General features: G+C 43.8%; 2 protein-coding genes and 1 pseudogene across 5 annotated transcripts in view; 1 reads left to right on the top strand and 2 right to left on the bottom strand.

Annotated features, from left to right (window-relative positions):
* GLS (glutaminase) overlaps nucleotides 1–2,236 on the top strand; it is a 79,286-nt gene extending 77,050 nt beyond the window's left edge. For all 4 annotated transcript variants that reach the window (XM_053360732.1, XM_053360749.1, XM_053360756.1 and 1 more), the window contains one exon: nucleotides 38–2,236. In XM_053360732.1, the coding sequence (XP_053216707.1) occupies nucleotides 38–194 (157 nt within the window). In that variant the 3' untranslated portion in view covers nucleotides 195–2,236. The remainder of the gene's footprint in view (nucleotides 1–37) is intronic.
* Nucleotides 2,237–5,109: 2,873 nt separating this feature from the next.
* STAT1 (signal transducer and activator of transcription 1) overlaps nucleotides 5,110–23,458 on the bottom strand; it is a 41,335-nt gene continuing 22,986 nt past the window's right edge. The window contains exons 15-24 of the mRNA XM_053360690.1: nucleotides 22,577–22,660; nucleotides 21,861–21,959; nucleotides 19,524–19,659; nucleotides 17,522–17,571; nucleotides 15,928–16,022; nucleotides 13,782–13,921; nucleotides 11,502–11,687; nucleotides 10,068–10,140; nucleotides 7,572–7,668; nucleotides 5,110–5,299 (exon numbers count right to left, since the gene is read on the bottom strand). Coding sequence (XP_053216665.1) covers nucleotides 5,282–5,299; nucleotides 7,572–7,668; nucleotides 10,068–10,140; nucleotides 11,502–11,687; nucleotides 13,782–13,921; nucleotides 15,928–16,022; nucleotides 17,522–17,571; nucleotides 19,524–19,659; nucleotides 21,861–21,959; nucleotides 22,577–22,660 — 978 coding nt within the window. The 3' untranslated portion in view covers nucleotides 5,110–5,281. The remainder of the gene's footprint in view (nucleotides 5,300–7,571; nucleotides 7,669–10,067; nucleotides 10,141–11,501; nucleotides 11,688–13,781; nucleotides 13,922–15,927; nucleotides 16,023–17,521; nucleotides 17,572–19,523; nucleotides 19,660–21,860; nucleotides 21,960–22,576; nucleotides 22,661–23,458) is intronic.
* LOC128403210 (uncharacterized) lies at nucleotides 13,580–13,677 on the bottom strand (annotated as a pseudogene).

Here is a 23,458-nt window from a genome sequence, read left to right as displayed (position 1 = left end):
ATCATCTTCTTCAGCCTGAATGTTTTTGCTCCTGCAGATGGAACAACACACCTATGGATGAAGCTTTGCACTTTGGACATCATGATGTATTTAAAATTCTTCAAGAATATCAGGTCCAGTACACGCCTCCGGACGATTCTGGCAGTGGAAAGGAAAACCAAACTGTGCAGAAGAACCTCGACGGCTTACTATAACCCTCTTCCCCCCCGCTAGATCCCAAGAATTGAGATTACTGATCTAATTAATTGTGGGAAAAATGATTATGAAGAGCGTGTGTGTTTCTATTGGATAGTGATGTATCTTTGTTTCAGTGTTACAAGAGCTTTCTTCATGGCGCACAGACAAGTCTAGTTTCTCTTTCAGAAAAAAAAAACTTCCAAGTCTCCATTCATGATGTGAGCAATATTACCTCGTGCTACGTATAACCGATAGAAAAAAAAGAAATATTAGCTGCTGTTGGCTTTGTGCACTACTTTATTTATTTTTCTGTTTTCCGTGATGCTTCACTCCATGGTCAAGAACTCCCTCTCCCGTTCTGCATTTATTTTTTCAAAAAAATTAATTGAAGCCGTCTGGGAAGTGTGCCTGAGTGGAACTGGGCCACACACAAGTGTCAATGTGGTCTTGCTAGATTTTCAAGATTTGTTGCTGACGTGGATTTAGTTTGGATGCGTGATGTGGATTTAGTCTGTGTGTGTCGAGCTACAATCTGCACTTACGTATTTCTTGTGTTTTTAATTTCCCATGATACTTGTTTACATCATGTAAATTCTCAGAAGTATAGATTGTTGACTGGGGTCAGTGGTCTAGGCTTAACTTTTTATTCAAATAGTGTTTTTATCAGGGAATCTGTTCTAAGGTTTGTTTGACCAAAAGATATAGAGGAATGTAATTAGAGAACCACGAGATCTTACATGTTTCTATCAAATCTGCTTTATCCTCGTGTCTGGCTGCTGAAATACTCCTCAGTCCTTTGGCAGCCGCTGGTTCTTTTCAACACACTTTGTTTTCACCAAATCGTCGTATACGTACCGCATTGGACTATGACTGATGGCAAGTGTTTCCTCCTTGTATTCTTTATTTAGCAGTGGCAAATACTTTATTCCAGTCAAGGACCTGCAGGTATAAATAAGAGAACCTGGCATTTTATAGTGTGTAAATCTAAATTCAAATTATGTGTGGATAAAGGTGATGTGGGGGCTGGTTTCACGCCAGGGGAAATAATTGCAACAATGGTGTCAGAAGAGTACTTCCAACTAACCTCCATTCTCAACTTGGTGACACTCATGCTATGTGCAACTTGTTTAAGGGACCTGATCAAAGCAGGTAATGGCGATGTCATTATGGATGCTCATCATGTCAGAATCATCTAGATGCAAACAAATGGTGTTTTATAAAGGTGGGAGCTATATGAAATCTCTGTGAACTTGAAATAAGGATTCCATGTGGTGTTGATGTTGCTACCCCTTCTGTGGAAGATCAGCTGAGCTATTACTAGAGAGCGGACTGGGTTTTGTTGAAGGAAACAATGACTGAAGTAGAATGATTTGCATCCTTAAGGAAATGCTTGCACCATAGAAAGATGAGGGGTTTGAGACTTGAGCATATGAAGGGATAGGCCTGAGATTTTACATTATAATAAGCAGTGGATCAAAACTGGGTTGCAGGCCATATGAAGGTGGATTGCACCAGAATCATAGCCACCATTTTCTGTTATTCTTGTTGTATAATAAGGAAGAGTAGATTGTAAAGCCAGGAGGAGACACGCAGAAAAACACATGGTATGGACATGAGGATCCAAAACAGGTCTTGCATAACAAGAGAGGCTTAAAAATGGATTCCAAAAATAAAAGATGGAAGTTGCACATTTTAGCAAACCTCTCATCACTGGTAGAATATCCTATTTGTTCACAGGTTTTAGGAGTTTCTTTCAAGAACTCCACATGCTTTATTTTCCTAAATGACATCCACTGGGCTCTGTGCCACACCCCTCCACTAACGTTCTTTGAGCCAAATTGAGGACAGAGTTTACTGCAACTCCGCAGGAGTGCTTAGCAATATTCTGCAAAGACTGAAAGTATAAAAGTCCATTTGCCGGGCCTAGAGAGTTATAGCTGTTCTTTTCTCCAAAACAAATCATATTCTACGTGTATCTCCTTAAAGTATTCAAATTTATCCTTTTGACATTTCAGTAGTCTATAGTTATCACTATTTAATCAAATTATAATACTGCAAAGGGGAAAAAAAGCATTATGCATACAAGCAAATGAAAGCCATTTCCCCTCAAATAGTTTGAGATTAACATTAGTATTTCCACCCTGCCAGTAGATAGCAACTATTTTAGTACCAGCCTCTTCGAAGGTAGTTATAGCTTTTCCTCATTACAAGAGGAAGTTGCAATTTGTAAAGTAATTGTGGCCCATTGGAGGCAGTTCATTTACACGTGGGTTTATTTATAAATATACTGTCCTTTAGTTCTGTTTTCTGTTGCTAACATGTTTTTTGTTTACCAAAAAGGCTTGTTTTGCTTGAAGAACACTCAGTTTTAAAGTCTAAGCATTCTATACTTGTTCATCACAGCCTATAGAATTAAGTCAATTTTATGCTTCGTACATAAATGGCTCCTGCAATAGTCCTAGAATAAGCTATCCCATTTATTGTGTGGATGTGTTGTGCTGGACGCATGTCCTTTTTAGTTTCATAGCAGAACTACCAGTGACTGTTTGTAGTGACCCAATGAGTAAAATACCTGGGCTTGACATTTGACATTCTTTATTGTAGAGGAGAAACTATGATGATTGTATTTGCCTCTTGACAGTTTCCCCATGAACTGAATCTAAACTTAATATACTTGAGCTGTACCACTTCTGAACGTAAGATTTATTTTCAGGATTACCAAATTCAGTGGTGTTGCATTTTACAACATAATAAACATGCTTACCAAAAAAAAGGTGGTTTGCTTTTTCTTCCCCGATCAATGCATGTGTGTTCTCAGTGGAAGCATATTAATTAAGTTTTTCATTCTTTCTATAGCAGCTTTACAAAACACATTTGCTGAGTGATGGGGGGGGGTCCAATGTGAACTTGTGTATTGTGAAACGTGCACTGCTGGGACTCTAGTTTGCTTAAGAGGATTGTACTGCTTTTAGGGTTGCATAGAGGGGCTGTAGAACTAATCTTTCTGGATCCAAAGTGGGGCACACAAGCCTTAGCCACTGAACAGCCTAGGCAACAGAATCAGTCTCTTAATTCCCTCCACAATCTAGACTCTCCAGAAAGCAATTCCCTTTTAATGAAAAGAGACACCATGGGAAACCATTACAGTGGTTACATACGCTTCAGGTTACAGACTCCGCTAACCCAGAAATATTACCTCGGGTTAAGAACTTTGCTTCAGGAAGAGAACAGAAATCGTGTAGCGGCAGCGCAGCAGCAGCAGGAGGCCCCATTAGCTAAAGTGGTGCTTCAGGTTAAGAACGGACCTCCAGAACGAATTAAGTACTTAACCCGAGGTACTACTGTATTCCATTAGCAACCAAACACACCAAAGGTGTGCCACAATTACACACGTGTTATTAGGCGCTGCCACTTATTTACAGTCTTCAAACTGTGTGTCATTTATGGTCTGCCAACACAGAATACAAAATACATGGCATTATTAAAAGGTTATCACGGCAGGAATAGGGGGGAAAACCACCCACCTCTAGCAATGCTGCTTATTTTGCAAATTCATCCTTTTACTGAATGGCTCCAATACGTGCATGCAACAAAATCTTTTATACCACTTGATTGCAATAAAAGCGGCTTACTGGATAGAACCCTACAGAATGGGCATATTATTATTATTATTTTTTGGGGGGGGGACTCCTGGTAAAAACTGACCACCACCACCAGATGAGTTACGAAGGCTGGAACAATTACCTGCCTCTGCCCTCTAAATGCTTTCAGCGTTAAGTCATTAAAGCATTCCTGTATTTAGGAAAAGATAACCAGTTACATAATAGGGAATTCTGCTCTTTAAAATTGGGCGCAGCAACAACTGTGATCCTGCTGCTGAACTCAACAGTAACTCTTAGCTGCAAATCCTGATCCACCTGTTCACTTTTGTTTTAATGACACAACAATACACAATTAAGACAGGAAGAAGCAACTTTCTCTTGCAAACCATCATTTGGAATCCTACAGAGGAAAAGGAGCTGGCAGTGCAGAAAAGTAAACATTTCCTCTAGTATCTTCATGTATTCCGATAGAATCGTACAGTTGACAGCATCCCCCAGGGCTATCACGTCCAACCCCCCCCCACTCGAACCCATGACCCTGGTACTAAGTCTCATGCTCTACCAACTGAGATATCCCTTAGGATCTTGAAAGTTCCTGGGGGACTCCTTGCCTATTTCACTTAGCTTTCCTGTAGGCCAAAATGGAATTGCAAGTGTTAGAATAGGCACAAGTGCTGTGTACTTGGGGTACAATGTTTATGTCAAGCTACACCCCATGGAACGGGGTGTACCGTGGTACCTCTAGATGCGAGCGAGATCCGTTCCGGAGCCCCGTTCGCATCTAGAAGCAAATGTAACTAGCGATGGCACGTCTGCGCACGCGTCACTTTTTACCACTTCTGCGCATGCGATCATTTTGAGCGTCTGCGCATGCGCAAGCGGCGAAACCTGGAAGTAACGCGCTCTGTTACTTCCGGGTTGCCGCGGAGCGCCACTCGAACGTGCTCATCCCGAAGCACATTCAACCCGAGGTATGACTGCACTTCGAAAGAGACATAACTAGGACTCCAGTTAGTCAGGACTGCGTAGTTAACAGTACCCCACCAAGGAGTCCTGATTTGTATGCATTTTGCCTCTCTTTGACACAGCAACAAAACCAGATTTGATTTCTGCAGGAAATCTAGGTTTCCAATTTGAACGTTCTTGGCGCTTTGTTTTTAAAAGAACATTCCATTTCACAGGGAACAAGCTAGGAATGTAGGCAACGCTAATAAAATCAAATCGCAATAAGCCCACACCAACTGACACACACAAACAAGTTGCTGGAAAATAAGTTACGTCCTGGATCACTAGCCTAAACTACTATTTTCGTAACAAAAGAGCAAACCCATTTAACTTTTTAAAGCTGCGCTTTCGGCAAACAAAACAGTACAGCAGCGACACATAAGGCACTGCAGTGCTCAGAAACCAGAACTGCATAATATGGATTCTACAGCCTTTATAGGTCCTCAACTCACGAGTGGCTAAGTCTTGATGCAGGCCTAGCCAGCCAGCCCTTACGTTCAATAATCTGGACATAGCTGGAAAAGAAAAGAAAAAAAGACAGGTTACCCAAGTGACAATGACGAATGACACTTAACATTCTATGGATCGGCTCTCGATCCATTCCAGTCCGGCTTCCGCGCTGGTCATGGGACCGAGACGGCTCTGGTCGCCCTAACAGATGATCTCCGCAGGCAGCTGGATCGAGGCGGGTCAGGGCTGCTGATTCTTTTAGACCTGTCAGCAGCCTTCGACATGGTCGATCACGAACTCCTAGACCACCGCCTTGCCGACGTGGGGATCCAGGGCACAGTCCTCCAATGGCTGCGCTCGTTTCTCTCTGGTCGGGGACAGAGGGTGGCGCTTGGGGGGGAATTGTCATCGCGCCACTCCTTGGTGTGTGGAGTGCCTCAGGGTGCGATTCTCTCCCCGATGCTTTTTAACATCTTTATGCGCCCCCTCGCCCAGCTTGTTCGGAGTTTTGGGCTGGGTTGCCATCAGTATGCCGATGACACCCAATTCTATCTGTTGATGGATGGCCATCCTGACTCGGCCCCAGACACACTGACCAGATGCCTGGAGGCTGTGGCTGGATGGTTACGTGGGAGCCGGTTGAAGTTAAATCCTTCGAAGACAGAGGTCCTCTGGCTGGGACGGGACGATATGGGATTGAGGGGGCAACTCCCATCTCCTGCGGGGGTGCAGTTAGTGCCAGCACCGTCCGTTAAGAGTTTGGGTGTAATCTTCGATACCTCCCTCTCTATGGAGGCGCAGATTACAGCTATAACAAAGGCGGCATTTTTTCATCTCCGCCAAGCTAAGCAGTTGGCCCCTTATCTCTCTCGCCCTGACCTAGCCACTGTGATCCATGCGACGGTCACCTCCAGACTGGATTATTGTAACTCGCTCTACGTGGGGCTGCCCTTGAGACTGACCCAGAAACTCCAGCGGGTGCAGAATGCCGCGGCGAGACTCCTTATGGGGTCTTCGCTGCGAGACCACATTCATCCGGTGCTATATCAGCTGCACTGGCTCCCGGTGGAGTACAGGATCAGGTTTAAGGTGCTGGTTTTAACCTTTAAAGCCCTATACGGCCTAGGACCCTCGTACCTACGGGACCGCCTCTCCTGGTATGCCCCACAAAGAAACCTACGGTCTGCAAATAAAAACATCCTGAAGGTCCCAGGCCTCAGAGAGGTTAGGCTGGCCTCAACTAGAGCCAGGGCGTTCTCGGCTGCGGCTCCAATCTGGTGGAACGCTCTGTCAGAAGAGACTAGGGCCCTGCGGGACTTGACATCTTTCCGCAGGGCCTGCAAGACAGAGTTGTTCCACCAGGCCTTTGGTCAGGGCGCAGCCTGACTCCCTCCTCTGGCAACCTGCACAGAGCTTTGTTTAATGGTTGCCATTAACTTGATTTTAATTAATTTTTATAATGAAATATTTTTAGAATGTTGGTTTATTTGATTGTTTGATTATTTGATTGTTGTTAGCCGCCCTGAGCCCGGCTTCGGCTGGGGAGGGCGGGATATAAATAAAATTTATTATTATTATTATTATTATTATTATTATAGTTGTTTATTGCCTTGACATCTGGTGGGATGGCGTTCCACAGGGCAGGCGCCACTACAATGCACTGGTTGAAAACCACTGCCATAGGGGATTGCTGAAGCACACCTATAGAGTTTACTAACTGCTGCTCAGCAAGAAACTCTTCCCTGTGTTACTAAGATGTTACTAAGTACGTTTCCGAGCACAATTCAAAGTGTTGGTGCTGACCTTTAAAGCCCTAAACGGCTTCGGTCCTGTATACTTGAAGGAGCGTCTCCACCACCATCGTTCAGCCAGAACACTGAGGTCCAACGCCAAGGGCCTTCTGGCGGTTCCCTCACTGCGAGAAGCCAAGTTACAGGGAACCAGGCAGAGGGCCTTCTCGGTAGTGGCGCCTGCCTTGTGGAACGCCCTCCCACCAGATGTCAAGGCAATAAACAACTATTTTACTTTTAAAATACAGCTGAAGATGGCCCTGCTTAGGGAAGTTTTTAATGTCTGATGCTGTATTGTTTTTAATATTCAGTTGGAAGCTGCCCAGAGTGGCTGGGGAAACCGAGCCAGATGGGCGGGGTATAAATAATAAATTATTATTATTATTATTATTATTATTATTATTATTATTATTATTATTATATTATATAAGATCACGCTAAGTCTCTCGGGGATGGCGGCACTATGTGAATTTCTTGCACCCATGACGAAAGCGTGCCCGACAGGTAAGCAAGGCTTCAGAAGCCCCCGGATTTGTGGTTGACTCACCATCATGTCTGCAGAGCCTATCACTCGTTTGACCTCGTCAAAATCTTCCGGGGACATTGGCAAGAGGTTATCCGTGCTCTGCAGTTTGGAGGGGTGGCTGCAAGATAAGAAGGGGGGGGGAGAAAACAACAAGAACGTGACTGTTTCTAATGAGCTGGGAGCAACCAGGTATAAACTAGTCCTGGTATAAACAAGGCTGGGGAACCAGACGCCGAACAGATGTTGGGAGATCAGTGCCCACCTTCCCCAGCAAAAAGCCAAACTGGGTGTGACTGATGGGAGTCGGAGTCTACCAGCATCTGGAGGGAGACTGGTTCTCCGCACCCCTGCAGTACAGGATACCTCTGGCCAAACTCTTAATTTAAAGTGCTTGAAACCATTAAGCGTTGCCCAAAGGCAAGGTAAGCCCAACAGCCCTTCTTGCCCTGCTATGACAACCGGATCGCTTCGAACAGCACAGTAGAATTTTAACAGCATCCCCCAATACTACTAGGGCATAGAAGTCCAGCATTACCCTTGCCAATACAGGAGCCAAACGTGAACCGGACCCAAGTGGGGAATCATCCCCTAACTGGCAATGCAAGCATTAAGTTAGGATAGCCACACCTTCCTATTTGATACACTGCGCATGCAATCCATGCTCAGGCATGCACAATTAAATAGAAGCAGCCCGGTAAGGAGCTAGCGCACGAATTCAGAGGGGCAGGGAGAGATCGTGTGTTTGAATATCCTACGTACTGCACACAGAAAAAGCAGCATATTGGAAAGAATATACAGAGGCAACCCTCTCAACTTTGAGCAGCACACATCTTTGACCTGTTCCTACTACAAAGAAGCGCCTTTTCCTTCATGCATGGCAAAATGCAAACGTGAGGCAAGAAGATGAAGGCATGCTGTAAGGAGATGGCCTTAAAACTCTTCCAACTGTTGCCATGTCATACATCGTTATTATTTTTCTAAAAACCATGACTTTACCAGATCTATTTGTTAGGACACTTTGGGAGGCTGGGCCAGTGTGACATTAAAAATTAGGGCTCCAAAGTTTAATTAAAAACCCTTTAATAAATCAATTTTAAAAGGTAATCCTGGTTAATTGGACAACACCTTTAAAAAAAATATGGTCAGTTAAGAGAACTATTATCTACACTGACTGGTAGTGGTTTTCCAAGGATTACCACACCGACAAGGAGACACCAGAGACCTTCTGATTGCAAAGCTACTGCGCTACTGCTAAGCTATAGCTCCACCCATTTACCCATATTTGGTTGATGATGTCATCCTAGGGGGAGTGGCTACAAAGCTGATGGAGCCTGCTCCCCGATGGATGGACAAGAGAGGATTCTGGAATATTTAACTTACAGTGGCATACTGTGATCTCAATTATTTAGCTGGAAACTGATAAAAGGGCTCTCTAGGATAGAGGAACCTATATACTTTATTAGCATTTAAGAACTGGGAACTGTATCAAAACACATACAACGAGACAAGTGTCCCTGCCTTCTAGGCTTACAATCTAATTAGTTTAGAGAGAGTCAAATGGATGGGGAACAATCTATCTATCTATCTATCATCTATCACCTATCATATATCCATCTATCTATCTCACACACACAAGAGCAAAGTTTTAAATCAGAATATTGAAACACACTAACTGAAGGAACAGACTGGGTTTTATGGGGGGAGGTGTTGAGTGTTCCAGTGGGAAAGAGAGGGGGCAGCTAGGGAATGGAGGGTGCAATTTTGGATTTATGGAGGAAGGGGAAACAGAGGAATGCAGACAAGTGGGCAGGGAGACCACACAGAGATTTAGCAAAGGAAAGACTGACCTGAGTGGTGGGACAAGCAGAAGGGGGCAGGGAGAAAACAGAAACCAGGTTTCTCTCCCCACTCAGGCTGTTGCTAGCCTAAAGCATCGCTCCTCCTTTGTGCAGAACTACCTGTGGGCTCAGCCCAGGCTCCAAGTCCCTTCCCTTTAGACTCCCGCCCCCCAGGCTGCATCCCCTTGCCAGCTGATAACCCAGTAGTCTTAACCCTTTGCCCCCCTTCCAAAAACAAAACAAAACAACAAACAAAAAAAGCCCTGGGGAAATCTGGTTGTCCATCCCAAATTAAGTACCGCCAAAGAAGCACATTATACCAATATCCAAAATTAACATTTTATTTTGACATTTCTTTGTGCGTGAGATTTTTCCGCCCCCCTCCTCCGAGTGCGCAGTGCATCACTAAGTGATGGTGTGTTTGGAAGGCAAGATGGTCCATGGGAGGAGCTTCTGGAGTCAGCCTAGGCATGAACAGGTTATATAGTTCAGCTGTGCTGGTACCCCAGAGGTCACTATGAAGGTCTGCACTGCAAAGGCAGCAAGGAAGGTTTGTGTGTGTCTATGTGGGGCGGTGGGGAGTGTTCTACCCTGTGATAACAACACAGGAATTTCACTTCTTAGCATCTATCAGTTGTTTTTTTTAAAGTACATTCAGCTGTCTTCTCAGCAAACTCACACTTCAGACACAGAGATTAATTCAGTTTTGATGTATCCTTTTCCTCCGCCGTCCACATCCATGGGTTCTGCGGCTAAAATGATGAAAGAAAAACACATACAAAACCCAGTTTTAGTAACTATGGAACTGGCTCATTCAGCCAAAAATGGCCAATGGTCAGTGGCTGACGCGAGTTGGGAGTCAAATAATAATTAATAATAATAATAATAATACTTTATTATTTATACCCCGCCCATCTGGCTGGGTTTCCCCAGCCACTCTGGGTGGCTTCCAACAGAATATTAGTAAAGTAAAGGGACCCCTGACCATTAGGTCCAGTCGTGACCGACTCTGGGGTTGTGGCGCTCATCTCGCTTTATTGGCTGAGGGAGCCGGCGTACAGCTTCCGGGTCATGTAGCCAGCATGACTAAGCCGCTTCTGGAGAACCAGAACAGCACACGGAAACGCCGTTTACCTTCCCGCCGGAGCGGTACCTATTGATCTACTTGCACTTTGATGAGCTTTCGAACTGCTAGGTTGGCAGGAGCTGGGACCGAACAACGGGAGCTCACCCCGTTGCGGGGATTCGAACCGCCGACCTTCTGATCGGCAAGTCCTAGGCTCTGTGGTTTAACCCACAGCGCCACTCGCGTCCCTAACAGAATATTAAAATACTACAAAAGCACTCCCAACGTTTCTTGGGACTTCACTTTAAACAACGGTTGGGTTTCATCGAACGAGACTTGCCAGCGAAAGCCCCCAGCAAGGACTTCTGCACGTACAATGGAGCTACCCCACCCTCTGCACCCAATTGGCTTGGTGTGGGGCAAAGAGAGACCCTCCACAATGGCACGAGGTGGGTGGGGGGAAGAGGTGGGGTTGTTCTGCCCGGCAAGATGAAACGCTTGTGCCGACTGAAAACACTGATGTTGGAATTCCAACCCCATACCAATTCTGTCCATATTGGCGACCATGACATCGCAGTGGATGCACCCAGAATTGTCAAAACGTGCATCGTCAGGTCTAGAACTGGGGGGAAAGCCAGTGCTATTTTTCGGGGGGGGGATGCAAACCCCTAATCGTTTTGTGAATCCAAGTTTGGCCTCATTGAGGGGCAGTATTTCAATATGAGTAGGAAAACGAGAGCACCCCTAAACATTTTTTTAAAGAAAAAAAGCACTGGAAAACGCAATGGACAAGACTACATTTCAAATCAACCGTTTGCTGCTATTCCCTGCTATTTTCCTTACAGCTGCCCCCTGTCCCCCACAAGTGCCATCCCTGTTTGGGGCCCAGGAAAAAAAGATGGGGTGGCACTGCTAATTTATGAGAGGAAATTGTTGTTGTTGTTTTTTAAAAAAAGAACATGGCTTTTCACCGCTACAAATTCAGCTACTGATGCTTCATGGAACTGACCACAACACATGTTTTTGTTTCAAAGGAAAAATACTCACACTCTTTGGGCCTGGAGTAGTATTTTCCAAAGGCATTGTCTTTGGGAATATCTGGGTAAAGAAATTTCAGGGGGTTTTCCGGAATATTCTCAGCCGCCATCACCTTGTAGCTGCGAATAATATCGGGCAGGCTAACAGCAGAGAGTTCCTTCTTTGTGTAGGGTTCCACTGAGTGACATAAATTATCTGGTACAAAGCCAGGGAGGTGAGGGTGGAGAGAGAAGAATTAAATCAGAAACTCAACTTTCAACACACTTGGTCTGCTAAGAAGCTAACAGAACTCAGAAAGCTGCTATCTACTGTTTATCCTTCACATTAGGGTTGCCATTCACCACCACCCCAGTCCCACCCTGTAACATAAGAGAAATTTAGCAGGTGAGGTGCTTTTCCCTGGCATCAAAGGATGATGGCTCTTGAGAAGTTGCCAACTTCTCCTTCCATTTTTTAAAAAATAATGCTTATTAGTTTTCAATTACAATAATCCAATAAAAGCCTCATTATGCCAACACGAAATTATAATTAATAATGCCAATCCTTCAAATGCCAAATTATACAATTTATATGCCCCCCCCCGCGTGCTAGAATTAATGGTTTGATGATGTATATAATTTCTGCGTTCCATAATCTTATAAATTCCAATTACACATCAGTCAGAAAAACAAACCAGCTTCTCCTTCCATGTTTTTTTTCAATCTCTCGTTTCTCTCAAAATCCCTGTCTAGGCTCTCTTTCCCACAATTATGCCAAGAGGAAAACAGGAAGCAAAGGAAGGCACATTCCAATTTTCTTTTTTGAGAAATTGGGGCGCAAGAGAATATTTCCATAGCTTAGTGATAAGCATTATTATTCTGTAGGAGGCCCAATTCAAAAAACAACTGTGCTTGGAGAGCAAGGCTCCAATGAACATGGGAGGATTTGCTGCCACAAAAAAATAACACAAACAAATATACAGGCTGTATATACCGTATTTTTCGCACCATAGGACGCACCGGACAATAGGACGCACCTTGTTTTAGAGGGGGGAGAACAAGGGAAAAAAATTCTTCCGCTCTCTGCCCAGCGCCCCTTCAGCGAAGCGGCAGGAAGCGCTGCGCAGAGAGGGGGAGAATTTTCCCGCTCTAAAACAAGGTGCTGTTTAGGGTGCGTTCAGGCAGCTACCTTGGAAGCCTGGAGAGCGAGAGGGGTCGGTGCGCACCGACCCCTCTCGCTCTCCAGGCTTCAGGTTCCTTTCGACCTGCTCTTTGGGGCTGGCGGGGGGAAGCCCACCACCAGCCCCAAAGAGCAGGTCAGGGAGCAGCGGAAAGGTGCAGCGGAGAGGCTGCTGCCATAGTCGCGCGTCACTTCTCCAGCCAGGAGAGGGTTGCGGGGGGCTGCTTTAGCCCCGCGCGTGCTCTCCCGGCTGGAGAGGTGACGCGCGGCTAGGGAGGCTCCTGCCATAGCCCCGCGTTACCTCTCCAGCCGGGAGAGGGTCGCGGCGCTATGGCGTCTTCGCTCCATAGGACGCACACACATTTCCCCTTCATTTTTGAAGGGGAAAAAGTGCGTCCTATAGAGTGAAAAATACGGTAAGTTCTTTTTAAATGTGATTCAACATATCATATCAAAATATATGGTTCCATAGACCAACTTATCATACAAACGAAACATATTATGATAAATTAAAGTCCAGCAGATTGATCAGGAAATACAATCTATTCAGTTCTTATACTGGCAATATCCATGGTGTGGAATTCTTATACAGTGGTACCTCGGGTTAAGTACTTAATTCGTTCTGAAGGTCTGTTCTTAACCTGAAACTGTTCTTAACCTGAAGCAGCACTATAGCTAATGGGGCCTCCCGCCGCCGCCGTGATTTCTGTTCTCATCCTGAAGCAAAGTTCTTAACCCGAGGTAATATTTCTGGGTTAGCGGAGTCTGTAACCTGAAGCGTCTGTAACCTGAAGCGTATGTAACCCGAGGTACCAGTGTACAGCATCAGACATTAAAAACTTCCCTTCACTGTTTCAATCTTGGTAGTGTCCCACGTGAAGATGCTTTTAAGAATTCTACCATTCCTTGTATGCAGGCATACAAAATTTTAAAAAATGGAATGCTTCACAAATTTACGTGTCATCCTTGCGCAAGGACCATGCTAATCTACTCTGTATCGTTCTAATTGTAGTATGTGTGCTGCCACAAAAAAATATGCAATGGATGGGTTTTGTTTTTTTAAATTAATGTATTTTTAAAAAATTAAGCCCTTGAACACAAAATGAGTGTTCTTTTTGAGTGTTTGCCTACCATTTTGTGGTCCTTCTGCCCAGGTAAAAGTGATGGCTCCTTCTCGACTACTTTCACTGAACCTCAGGAGGAAGGTACCGGTGGGCTTATTCTTGAGCAAGCAGCGTTCTCGTTCTTTGCTTATGAAGCCGATGATGCTTCTGAAATGTCAAAGAGAGAAGAGCACAGATGCACAAACACATTTGTGACAGGACTTAGGCCTTGTAGTAAGCCAAGCGGACACCAACCTGGGGCCCTGAAGGTATTGTCTAGAGACTCCCAACTCTCTTCAATCAGGGCTGATGGACGTCAAAGTCCAGCAACATCCAGAGCGCACCGATTTAGGTTAAAGTCCTATCCGCCCGCAACTGCCAAAATGGCTTACAAATGAGTATTTCCAGTACGTTTCCGAGAACAATTCAAAGAGTTGGTGCTGACCTTTGAAGTGCTAAACGGCCTTGGCTCAGTATACCCAATGAGCATCTCTACCCCCATCATGGCAGCAGTACAGATTTAGGAGAATCATTGGAGTGAAAGTTGGGTTTTACTATTAAGTAAGAAAATACCCACCTTCACTGACCACAAAATCAAAAGTTGCATTATAAATTAGGGATGCGACTTGCTAATTGTTCCTCATTTCCTTCACCTTAATCTGGAGGGGGGGGGGTCAAGGCAGAACCTTTTTGCTGTTTAGAAGCTCCCAAATATTCCAGCGGGTCCCAGCTATCCGTCTCTTTACATTACTTGCTTTTTCATAACGAAGGCAAGCCATAAAAACGCTTTTATTTTCTCAGTAAAATCTGTTTGCTATGCTGTGGATAACAAGCTACAATAGCTCTCTAGAGGTTTATTTATCCCCCAGCTTCTTCCCCACATATACTTTATACTGCTCCATTAAAAAAAAGGAATTTCAGGGCAATTAAAGTTCTGTTTTGAGAAACGGGTACACGTTCAGCACTGCCTATCGTTTGACGGCCTGAGCAATTACTGTTTACACAATTAATTAGACTGCTGTTGTTTGGAGCCTACCAGCAGATATATAATAAGCCATTTAAACTGCGTTTCAATGGGTCTTTGAGATGCCGTTTTGACAACAGTCCCTAAATCAGGAGCAGGGAAACTGGCCTTCCAGACACTGCTGAACTGCAGCTCCCCAAAATCTCTAACTGTCTGTCATTCTGGCGGGGGCAGGGAGGAGCTGAATTGCAACAACATTTGCAGGGCGACAGATTCCCATCCTTGCTGTAAACCTTCTTACCTTAAAACTGAAATCTCCTTCATTGTGTTTCTCTCTCCTCATGCCCCCAAGACTCGTACCTACGGGACCGCCTCTCCTGGTATGCCCCACAGAGAAACTTACGGTCTTCAAATAAAAACATCTTGAAGGTCCCAGGCCACAGAGAAGTTAGGCTGGCCTCAACTAGAGCCAGGGCTTTTTCGGCTGTGGCTCCGACCTGGTGGAACACTCTGCCACAAGAGACTAGGGCCCTGCGGGACTTGACATCTTTCCGCAGGGCCTGCAAGACAGAGCTGTTCCGCCAGGCCTTTGGCCAGGGCACAGCCTGACTCCCTCCCTCGGCAATCTTCGCGGAGCTCTGGCCCAATGGTGGCCAGTGGCTTGAATTTAATTAATTTTATAATGAATGATTTTAGAGTGTTGTTTGTGTTGTACTTTTGTACTGTTTTATTGTTGTTAGCCGCCCTGAGCCCGGCTTCGGCTGGGGAGGGCGGGATATAAATAAAATTTATTATTATTATTATTATTATTACTATTATTATTATTATTATTCCATATGCAAAATGTTCTCCCTTTTTTTTTCGGTGGTGGCAAAGCTAAGCATTGTTTAAGCACCACTATTTCAAGGGGGAAGACAAGGGTCCTGGGAATAAAACCCCATGAATTCAATGGAGTAAATGCACAAAGACTGCATTGTAAGATGCTCAATTCCAACCAGAACACCTTTAATGTTATTTAACTGATGTTTTAATGTATTTTTATTCTTTTGTTGGAAGCCGCCCAGAATGGCTGGGGAAACCCAGCCAGATGGGTGGGGGTATAAATAATAAATTTATTAATTATTATTATTAATAATAATAATTCCAGACGTGGTTTTATTTAGGATTCCAAGCCCATCCACTGCCCTCAAGAAGCCTCTGAAATTCGTACCCATCGTTCCAGAGGGCGAGAAGATGTTTCTTAATGAGGTCAAGAATGCCTTCAATCCACAACCAGAAGGGAACGTTTTTGTCATTTATGTTTTCCTGAAATTGAAGGAAACAAAAGAACACCGCGTTAGAAGTTGCTACTTCAGCTAACCACAACGGAGCTTGTACATTAAGAGTATCCGTTCTATCCGTGGTGCTCTTCTCATTAATTTTTTTCCTCACGGCTGTTCTTGGGTCTTCCGATTTTGTGTTCTATACATTCGCGTTCCCACATGCATTCCAAGTGTCTTACAAGTCTCAAGGCCACCTCTATGCTATTGTGCGTAAGGGTGTTCACACATTGCATTCAATGAGTGTGAAACTTGTGTGCCCAATAGTTGAGCTACTGCTCCGTAAAGTGTTTCTCCACCCGCATCGTTCAGCTCAGACACTGAGGGCCTTCTGGCGGTTCCCTCACTGCGAGAAGTGAGGTTACAGGGAACCAGGCAGAGGGCCTTCTTGGTAGTGGCGCCCACCCTGTGGAACGCCCTCCCATCAGATGTCAAGGAAATAAACAACTATCTGACTTTTAGAAGACATCTGAAGGCAACCCTTGTATCGGGAAGTTTTTAACGCTTGACATTCAATTATGTTTCTATATTCTGCTGGAAGCCACCCAGAGTGGCTGGGGAAACCTAGCCAGACAGGTGGGATATAAATAATAAAAATAAAAATAATTACTATATATTTTTTTAAAAACACAGTCTGCGACTTGTGCTCAGGGTAACCTATGAACAAGCCTGGTGAAAGCTAGTAAAAGGTGTCTGGAGCAAGATGATTCATAGAAGGCAACTGGGCACCAAAAGAGATTGCACTATGCACATGTGCCTTTCTCTTGAAAATGACCGAAACCACAGACAGTCCAAACATGCAGTGTATGCTGTGCACTTCCCTGTATCAGGTGTGTGTGTGTGTGTGTGTGAGAGAGAGAGAGAGAGAGAGAGAGAGAGAGAGAGAGAAAGAGAGAGAGAGAGAGAGACAGACAGACAGACAGACAGACTCCTATTGCACACATTGCGGTACAGCAATATAATGTTGCCTATGGTTGTGCACTCAAGACAGTCTGTTTTTCCGAAAATACAAGACTCCTCTCTTGGGTGCTCTCCCCTCGGCCCAATCTCCCCCCATCCTGGTTCTCACTGCATCAGTAAAATTACAACCACAACAAAATGATTCTCGGTACACTGATGTGTTTTCTGTTCTATTTAGTACCCTCTGCTGGCAACTGGAGAGAATGCAAGATTGTAAGACCTGAGGCGAGTTGTTTTAGCAAACAACAGCTTCCCCTCCCCACCAGAAAGTTTAAAAAAATGACAGTTCAGGCTCTGTTTTCCACCATGGCCTCCACACACATTTTTTCAGGTTTGTGCAGTGGCTCAAAAAAAACCCCACAACAACTTTTTTGAGATGACGAACAAAGGCCCTTATCACGCCACCTTAAACTCCCTTATAAAACTACGGTTTGTCTCCGACTTAGGCAACCAACTGGTTATCAATGGATCCAGCAGTGATTGGACTCTGGCCCCTTCAGAAAAAGAAAAAAGGAAATATCCTACCTTACAGAACCTCACCCAAGTAATAGTGCCGTCCGCAGTGCATCCGTTCGCTAGTGGGAAATAAGTTATCGCCATGTTAGTCTTCAGATAGTAATTAGGCCAATATATCTGTATCACATGTAAGATTGGAGATAGAATCTTACCCTCCAAGAACACAAAGGATTGAATTTAAATCCCAAGGGCAAAGGGAGAGGGAGGACTCCCAGAAAAGAAAAGAAAAACCCTGCTGATTGGAACATGCCTTATTCCCACCTGCACTGCCATGCTAAATAAAGGCTTAGGAATTTCCTAGTACACCATCATTTTAACCTGCCAGTCCATTATATTCGGTATTATGTCTGTTTTCCAATTCTGAGCTAATGATGGACTACGCAGAAGTGGCCAGACTATCAGGAAAAATAAGAGATCAGGATGAGCAGAAGTTTCAAGAAAATTGGAGTAAATATTTGATGTATATAAGAAACAATTGTAAATCTTTGAAGACACTGGTAGGGTTGGAATAACTCTTACAGCGTGTAGTTGATAATATGATATATAAAATACGCGACATTAGAATTTTATTTGATACTTACCAAAGAAATGGAGGGAACTCAGAGGCATGATAGAGTCTAAGTTAAATATGTAACCTATATTTGTGTAATTTATGATTGTATGTATGTTTACTGAAAATCAATAAAAATTTAATCTGCAAAAAAAAAAAAAAGGAATTTCCTAGTACAGTGGTACCTCGGGTTAAGTACTTAATTCGTTCCGGAGGTCCGTTCTTAACCTGAAACTGTTCTTAACCTGAAGCACCACTTTAGCTAAAGGGGCCTCCTGCTGCTGCCGCGCCACTGGAGACCAATTTCCGTTCTTATCCTGAATCAAAGTTCTTAACCTGAAGCACTATTTCTGGGTTAGCGGAGTGTGTAACCTGAAGCGTATGTAACCTGAAGCGTATGTAACCCGAGGTACCACTGTAACTGAGAAATCAGGATGCTACCCTCCCCAATTATATTCTGACCAAGTCGGCAGATTTTGCTTTCTTCTCGCTTTTGACAAAGCTGATGTTTTTAAAATAATGATAATAATAATAAACCCAGAAATACTTCCAATTTCAAACAGATTCTAAGAGTGAATAGCTCACAATTTCTTTAGGGCAGGAGCTACATAACTGGGCTTCATGCAAGCTTCAGCCAGGTGGTCCACAGTAGGGGCTGTGTGATAAATTGCCACATCGTTGAATACCAGTATCGAAATAACATTGTGGTGTTTCCACAAGACAATATATGGGTGAGCGAAAAGCTGGGGACTTGACAGCTTCCCAGGGGGTAGCTGAGCTGAACCGATACTTTACAGTTAATTTGCAGTATGTTTCCGAGCACAATTCACAGTGTTGGTGCTGACCTTTAAAGCCCTAAACCGCCTCGGTCCAGTAGATCTGAAGGAGCGTCTCCACCCCCATCGTTCTACCCGGACACTGAGGTCCAGCACCGAGGGCCTTCTGGCAGTTCCCTCAATGAGAGAAGCCAAGTTACAGGGAACCAGGCAGAGGGCCTTCTCGGTAGTGGCGCCCGCCATGTGGAACACCCTCCCACCAGATGTCAAAGAGAAAAACAACTACCAGACTTTTAGAAGACATCTAAAGGCAGCCCTCTTTAGGGAAGCTTTTAATGTTTAACAGACCACTGTATTTTAATACTCTGTTGGAAGCCGCCCAGAGTGGCTGGGGAAACCCAGTCAGATGGGCGGGGTATAATAAATTCTATTCTATTCTATTCTATTCTATTCTATTCTATTCTATTCTATCTTGTCTCCTGCTTTGTTTTCTCTCTCCCTCCTCCCTCTTAACCGATAAGAAATGAAACTGTTATGCCTTGTGCGCCAGAAAAGATGGATATAAAATATCCAGCGAAAGAAATGGCATAACCTCTAATTAAACCTGGTGGGAAGGTGCATGCATTTTTATTTTTATTTTGAAAGGAGGTTGACAGTGCAAGCAAAATTTCTGAACGTCTCTTACGAAGTAACTTTTCTCCTATCATGCTCAGTTGCTCTGTGTTGAGTCCCCTCTTTGTGACAGAAGAAAACTGCCAACTCAGCACTTCGGAAAGCTGCGACCATCTTGCACACGGCGCGTTCAGAAAGAAGGACAAATTCTAGAAAGGAAAAGGATAGCATTTAGAATCTGAGCCACTATTTACTATTTACTGACTTTTGTTTTATTTACAGGAATATCCCACCTTTCTTCCAAAGGAGCCCAAGTGTCATAGAAATTTCTCCCGTTTTATTCTCATAACCTTGCTTGGTAGGAGGAACTTGAGACATGATTGGTAGAGTGGAGATCTGAACCAGTCTCCTTGGTCCCAGGACTCAGCTACATTTCGTCACATTAGTACGTTTTGATTGTGTTATAAATATCCAACATCAGATGGTGCCAGAGAGCAAAATAGTTTATATGGATTTTTACATAGGCATTTTTTTTCTTTCATTGTAACAATTTAATTTTTGACTTATAGTGTTTTTAACCTGTGTCTACACTCGCCCCTTATTTTGAAATACTAAGTACAGTGCAATGTGATCCGTGCGGGAGGCACGTTCGCAACCCGCAGCGTTGCGTCTGCACATGCGCATAATGCGATTTAGCGCTTCGGCGCATCCATAACCTGAAAACGCGTAACCTGAAGCGTCTGTAACCCAAGGTACCTCTGTACTGCACCATATTGGCTCTCACAAGGCTAGGCCTAAACACCCACGTGCGGACTTTTTACATCCCTATCAGGGAGCTCCAACCTCCTCACAAAAAAAGCTTTTCTTATCTTCCCACTCAACAAGACATATAGTCCTGAAACGTGGAATCATTCTGAGGAGGGGGGTGGCTTCTGATGCAACACAAAGCATTACTATTTCAAAAGGAAACAGGAGGCAGACCAGGGCGCATACCTTAAAATGGTCTTTGGATTTCCAGACAACCTACATGGAAACTCTAACAATAACTGTTTATTTTAGCTGGAGTGAGGGGGGACCAATAAAATTTCCTGCAATTTTGTAGTTACGACTTGTTGCTTGTTTTCAAAAATGTTATTTTAAAAAAATGGCTGTGGATTTAACTATAATCCTTAAGCTTTCTCTGTGACTGTTGTGTGCAGTTTCTCCTGTCTGCATTTTGTCCACATTCTTCCTTTTCCTTTTGTTGACAACTCTACAATCCATTTGCATGTTTCCATGCCCATTTTTAATTTTATACGGGAAGCAGCTGGTGTGTGTTTTCTAAAGTGAAATATGATCAACATCAGCAAAGCAAGTGATTTCTTCTTACACAGAGAATGGCACTGCCTTTGTACAATTTAAATCAAGAGGAAAAATGCTGCTTTTTCTCCCCAAAATGCCATGTATAAAAGAGTTCGAACAATGCTAATGTTTATGCAACGGTCATAAAAGCAATTCCAAAAAAATCAAGTGTCCAATTGGGTCTTCAGCGTATGTAACTGAAGAAAATCTCATCACTGAATGGAGCTTTCCAATTACGTTTTTAAAAGGTACCATTTTACATGAGCTATTTAATATTGCAAAACCATAAGTTGAAAAGCCAGCCGCTTTTAGCTCCTTTCTCCTTAAACAGTTTTCATTCCAAATGGTCGTTCGAAGAAATGATATCCAACATGGGCCATACTCAGGGTAAACTCACTGAAATAACTTATGTCCATGTTCAATGGGTCTTATGTTGAACTTATGGTCAATGGGTCTCTGCACAGATATGACCAATGCCTGGATTACAGCCTTCATAAACAGAGCCTTCAAAACTAGAGCCTGCTTCCTCCTCTGTCACAATCATTTTCCTTTTGTGCCATGTACTATTATTGACTTTGGTAAGTTACAATGCTCTTTAGCTGTGAGAGGGTGATTGCTTTCTTTCAGAAGTTTTTAATTTTTTTTTTTAAAAAAAGGAGACTCTCTTTACTTATTGATGTATTTGCTACCCTAAGTTCTTCGAAGAGCAGGATATAAATTTAATAAATACAGTCGTACCTTCCAAAACAGATTCTGTTCGACTTCCAAAATGTTCGAAAACCAAAGTGCGGCTTCTGATTGGCTGCAGGAGCTTCCTGCGGCCAATTGGAAGCCACATCGGACGTTCGGCTTCCAAAAACAGTTAGCAAACCGGAACACTCACTTCTGAGTTTGCGGTGTTTGGGAGCCAAAATGTTTGAGAACTAAGCTGTTTGAAAACAAAGGTACGACTGTAAATCGATGAACAAAATAATGGGGCTTGCTTTAATAAAGAGTATTCTTTCAACTGTTTCAATATCCACTCACCCACCCAAATCCTGCACTTAAAAAAGGATGCCAGGATACTCACCTTGGGCTCATTTGTCAGCATGTTGTACCACAAGATGGAAGCCCATCCGCTCGGCAGCTGGCTGACATTGGAGATCACAACAATAGGAAGGGAGGTGGTCTGGGAAGCGAAGGTGACAGGGAAAAATTGAGCTAACGCTTCCAAGATGGTCAAAGGCACAGAAATTAAGGGGAGACACAGTACCAAATTCTTTGAGGCAGCAGCGTCACGTCATTACAATTAGCAAAACATGGCTCGATATTTTGACACAGAAAGATATGACGGGCAATCCTCGTTTTGCACGGAGGGTTGCATTCCAGACCCCCAAGCGCATCGGTGGACCATGCGCATGTCGCCTTTCATGACCTCTTGTGACGTTTTGGGGCTGCTTCCTGGTTTGGTGCCATGCGCACATGCTCAGACGCAACTAAATCGGTCGTTGCCTGTATAGCCAAGGTTGGTATATTCACTTTTCTACGCTCAAAGCTCTTTGGTGAATTTAAAAACAAAACAAACTGCAGAGTGAGCCAAACTCCATATAATTGCTTTTACCGCAAAAGCAAACTGCTCCCAGTTTGGCAAACGAGACATAGCTGGGCCAATCTAACAAACAAGGAAGTGCCAGGCTGTGTTCACAGTTTGGTTCGTGGGTAGATTGGGATAAGACTTTCCCCAAAATTCACTCCACTCTTGCTACATACATATAGCCTTACGTCCTGAGTAGTTGACACACTTACCTCCAGATCAATTATGAGTCCCCACTGTTCCAGCGTTGTCTCAAAAGAGAGAGAATGGAGTTCTTCTGTTACAATGAGAGGCCCCTTTATATAGGAAAAAGGCAGATTTAAAAAAATAACAATTACAGAAATCTGTCACAATACACAACTCCCCTGATCCCTGGCCATGTTCGCTGGGGAAGAAGGGAACTGGCTAGATTCTCCAAACCCTTCAGAACATAGGACTGAAAATGAACTGGACTCTTTGGTAGGTTTCGAATAAATATTCACAAACTGCTTATTGTAATATATAGAAAGACAACTTGAGGATTTTTACAATTTGATAACATGCAGATAGAAATATGTGTTGAGAAACCAGAGAAAGGAAATAAGGGAAATCTGGGGGTGGGGTGGGAGTTTGGGTTTTTTTTGTTTGTTTGTTTAGGGGGGAGGGGAGGGCAAAAAAATGGAGGGGGAAAATAATAATATTGTGGATGATGTATTTTTGATAAAAGTATTGTGTTGAAATTTCCAGTAATTTTTTTTTTTAAAAAGGACTGAACTTCCTGTGCAATCCTCATTGGACAGTATCTCTCCCCCCCATATAGGTGGGACAACCACTTGTCAATCACCCGACATCATTATTGCATCAGGTGCCTAACAGGAAGGTGGCCCCACCCCCCTGTCAAAAGCGGGCCCAGTGGGATGGGGAAAATAAAATATCTGGGTTGCTGGACTAAAAATCCTGTTCTATATCAAAGGTTAACAAGGGAGACCCTGGTACTTTTTTCAGTTATATAATTATATTATCACTCTAACCAATATCAGGTTTAACATTTATAGGCGAAGGTTAAAGAGTAACCTCAAATCTATGGGGGATCATGGTATGTGGAAAAATAGGTA

Source organism: Podarcis raffonei, chromosome 1 (genome assembly GCF_027172205.1).
Source record: "Podarcis raffonei isolate rPodRaf1 chromosome 1, rPodRaf1.pri, whole genome shotgun sequence".
Classification (NCBI taxonomy): domain Eukaryota; kingdom Metazoa; phylum Chordata; class Lepidosauria; order Squamata; family Lacertidae; genus Podarcis; species Podarcis raffonei.
Note: the sequence above shows the minus strand (reverse complement) of the source record. Positions and strands in the feature narration are given on the sequence as shown.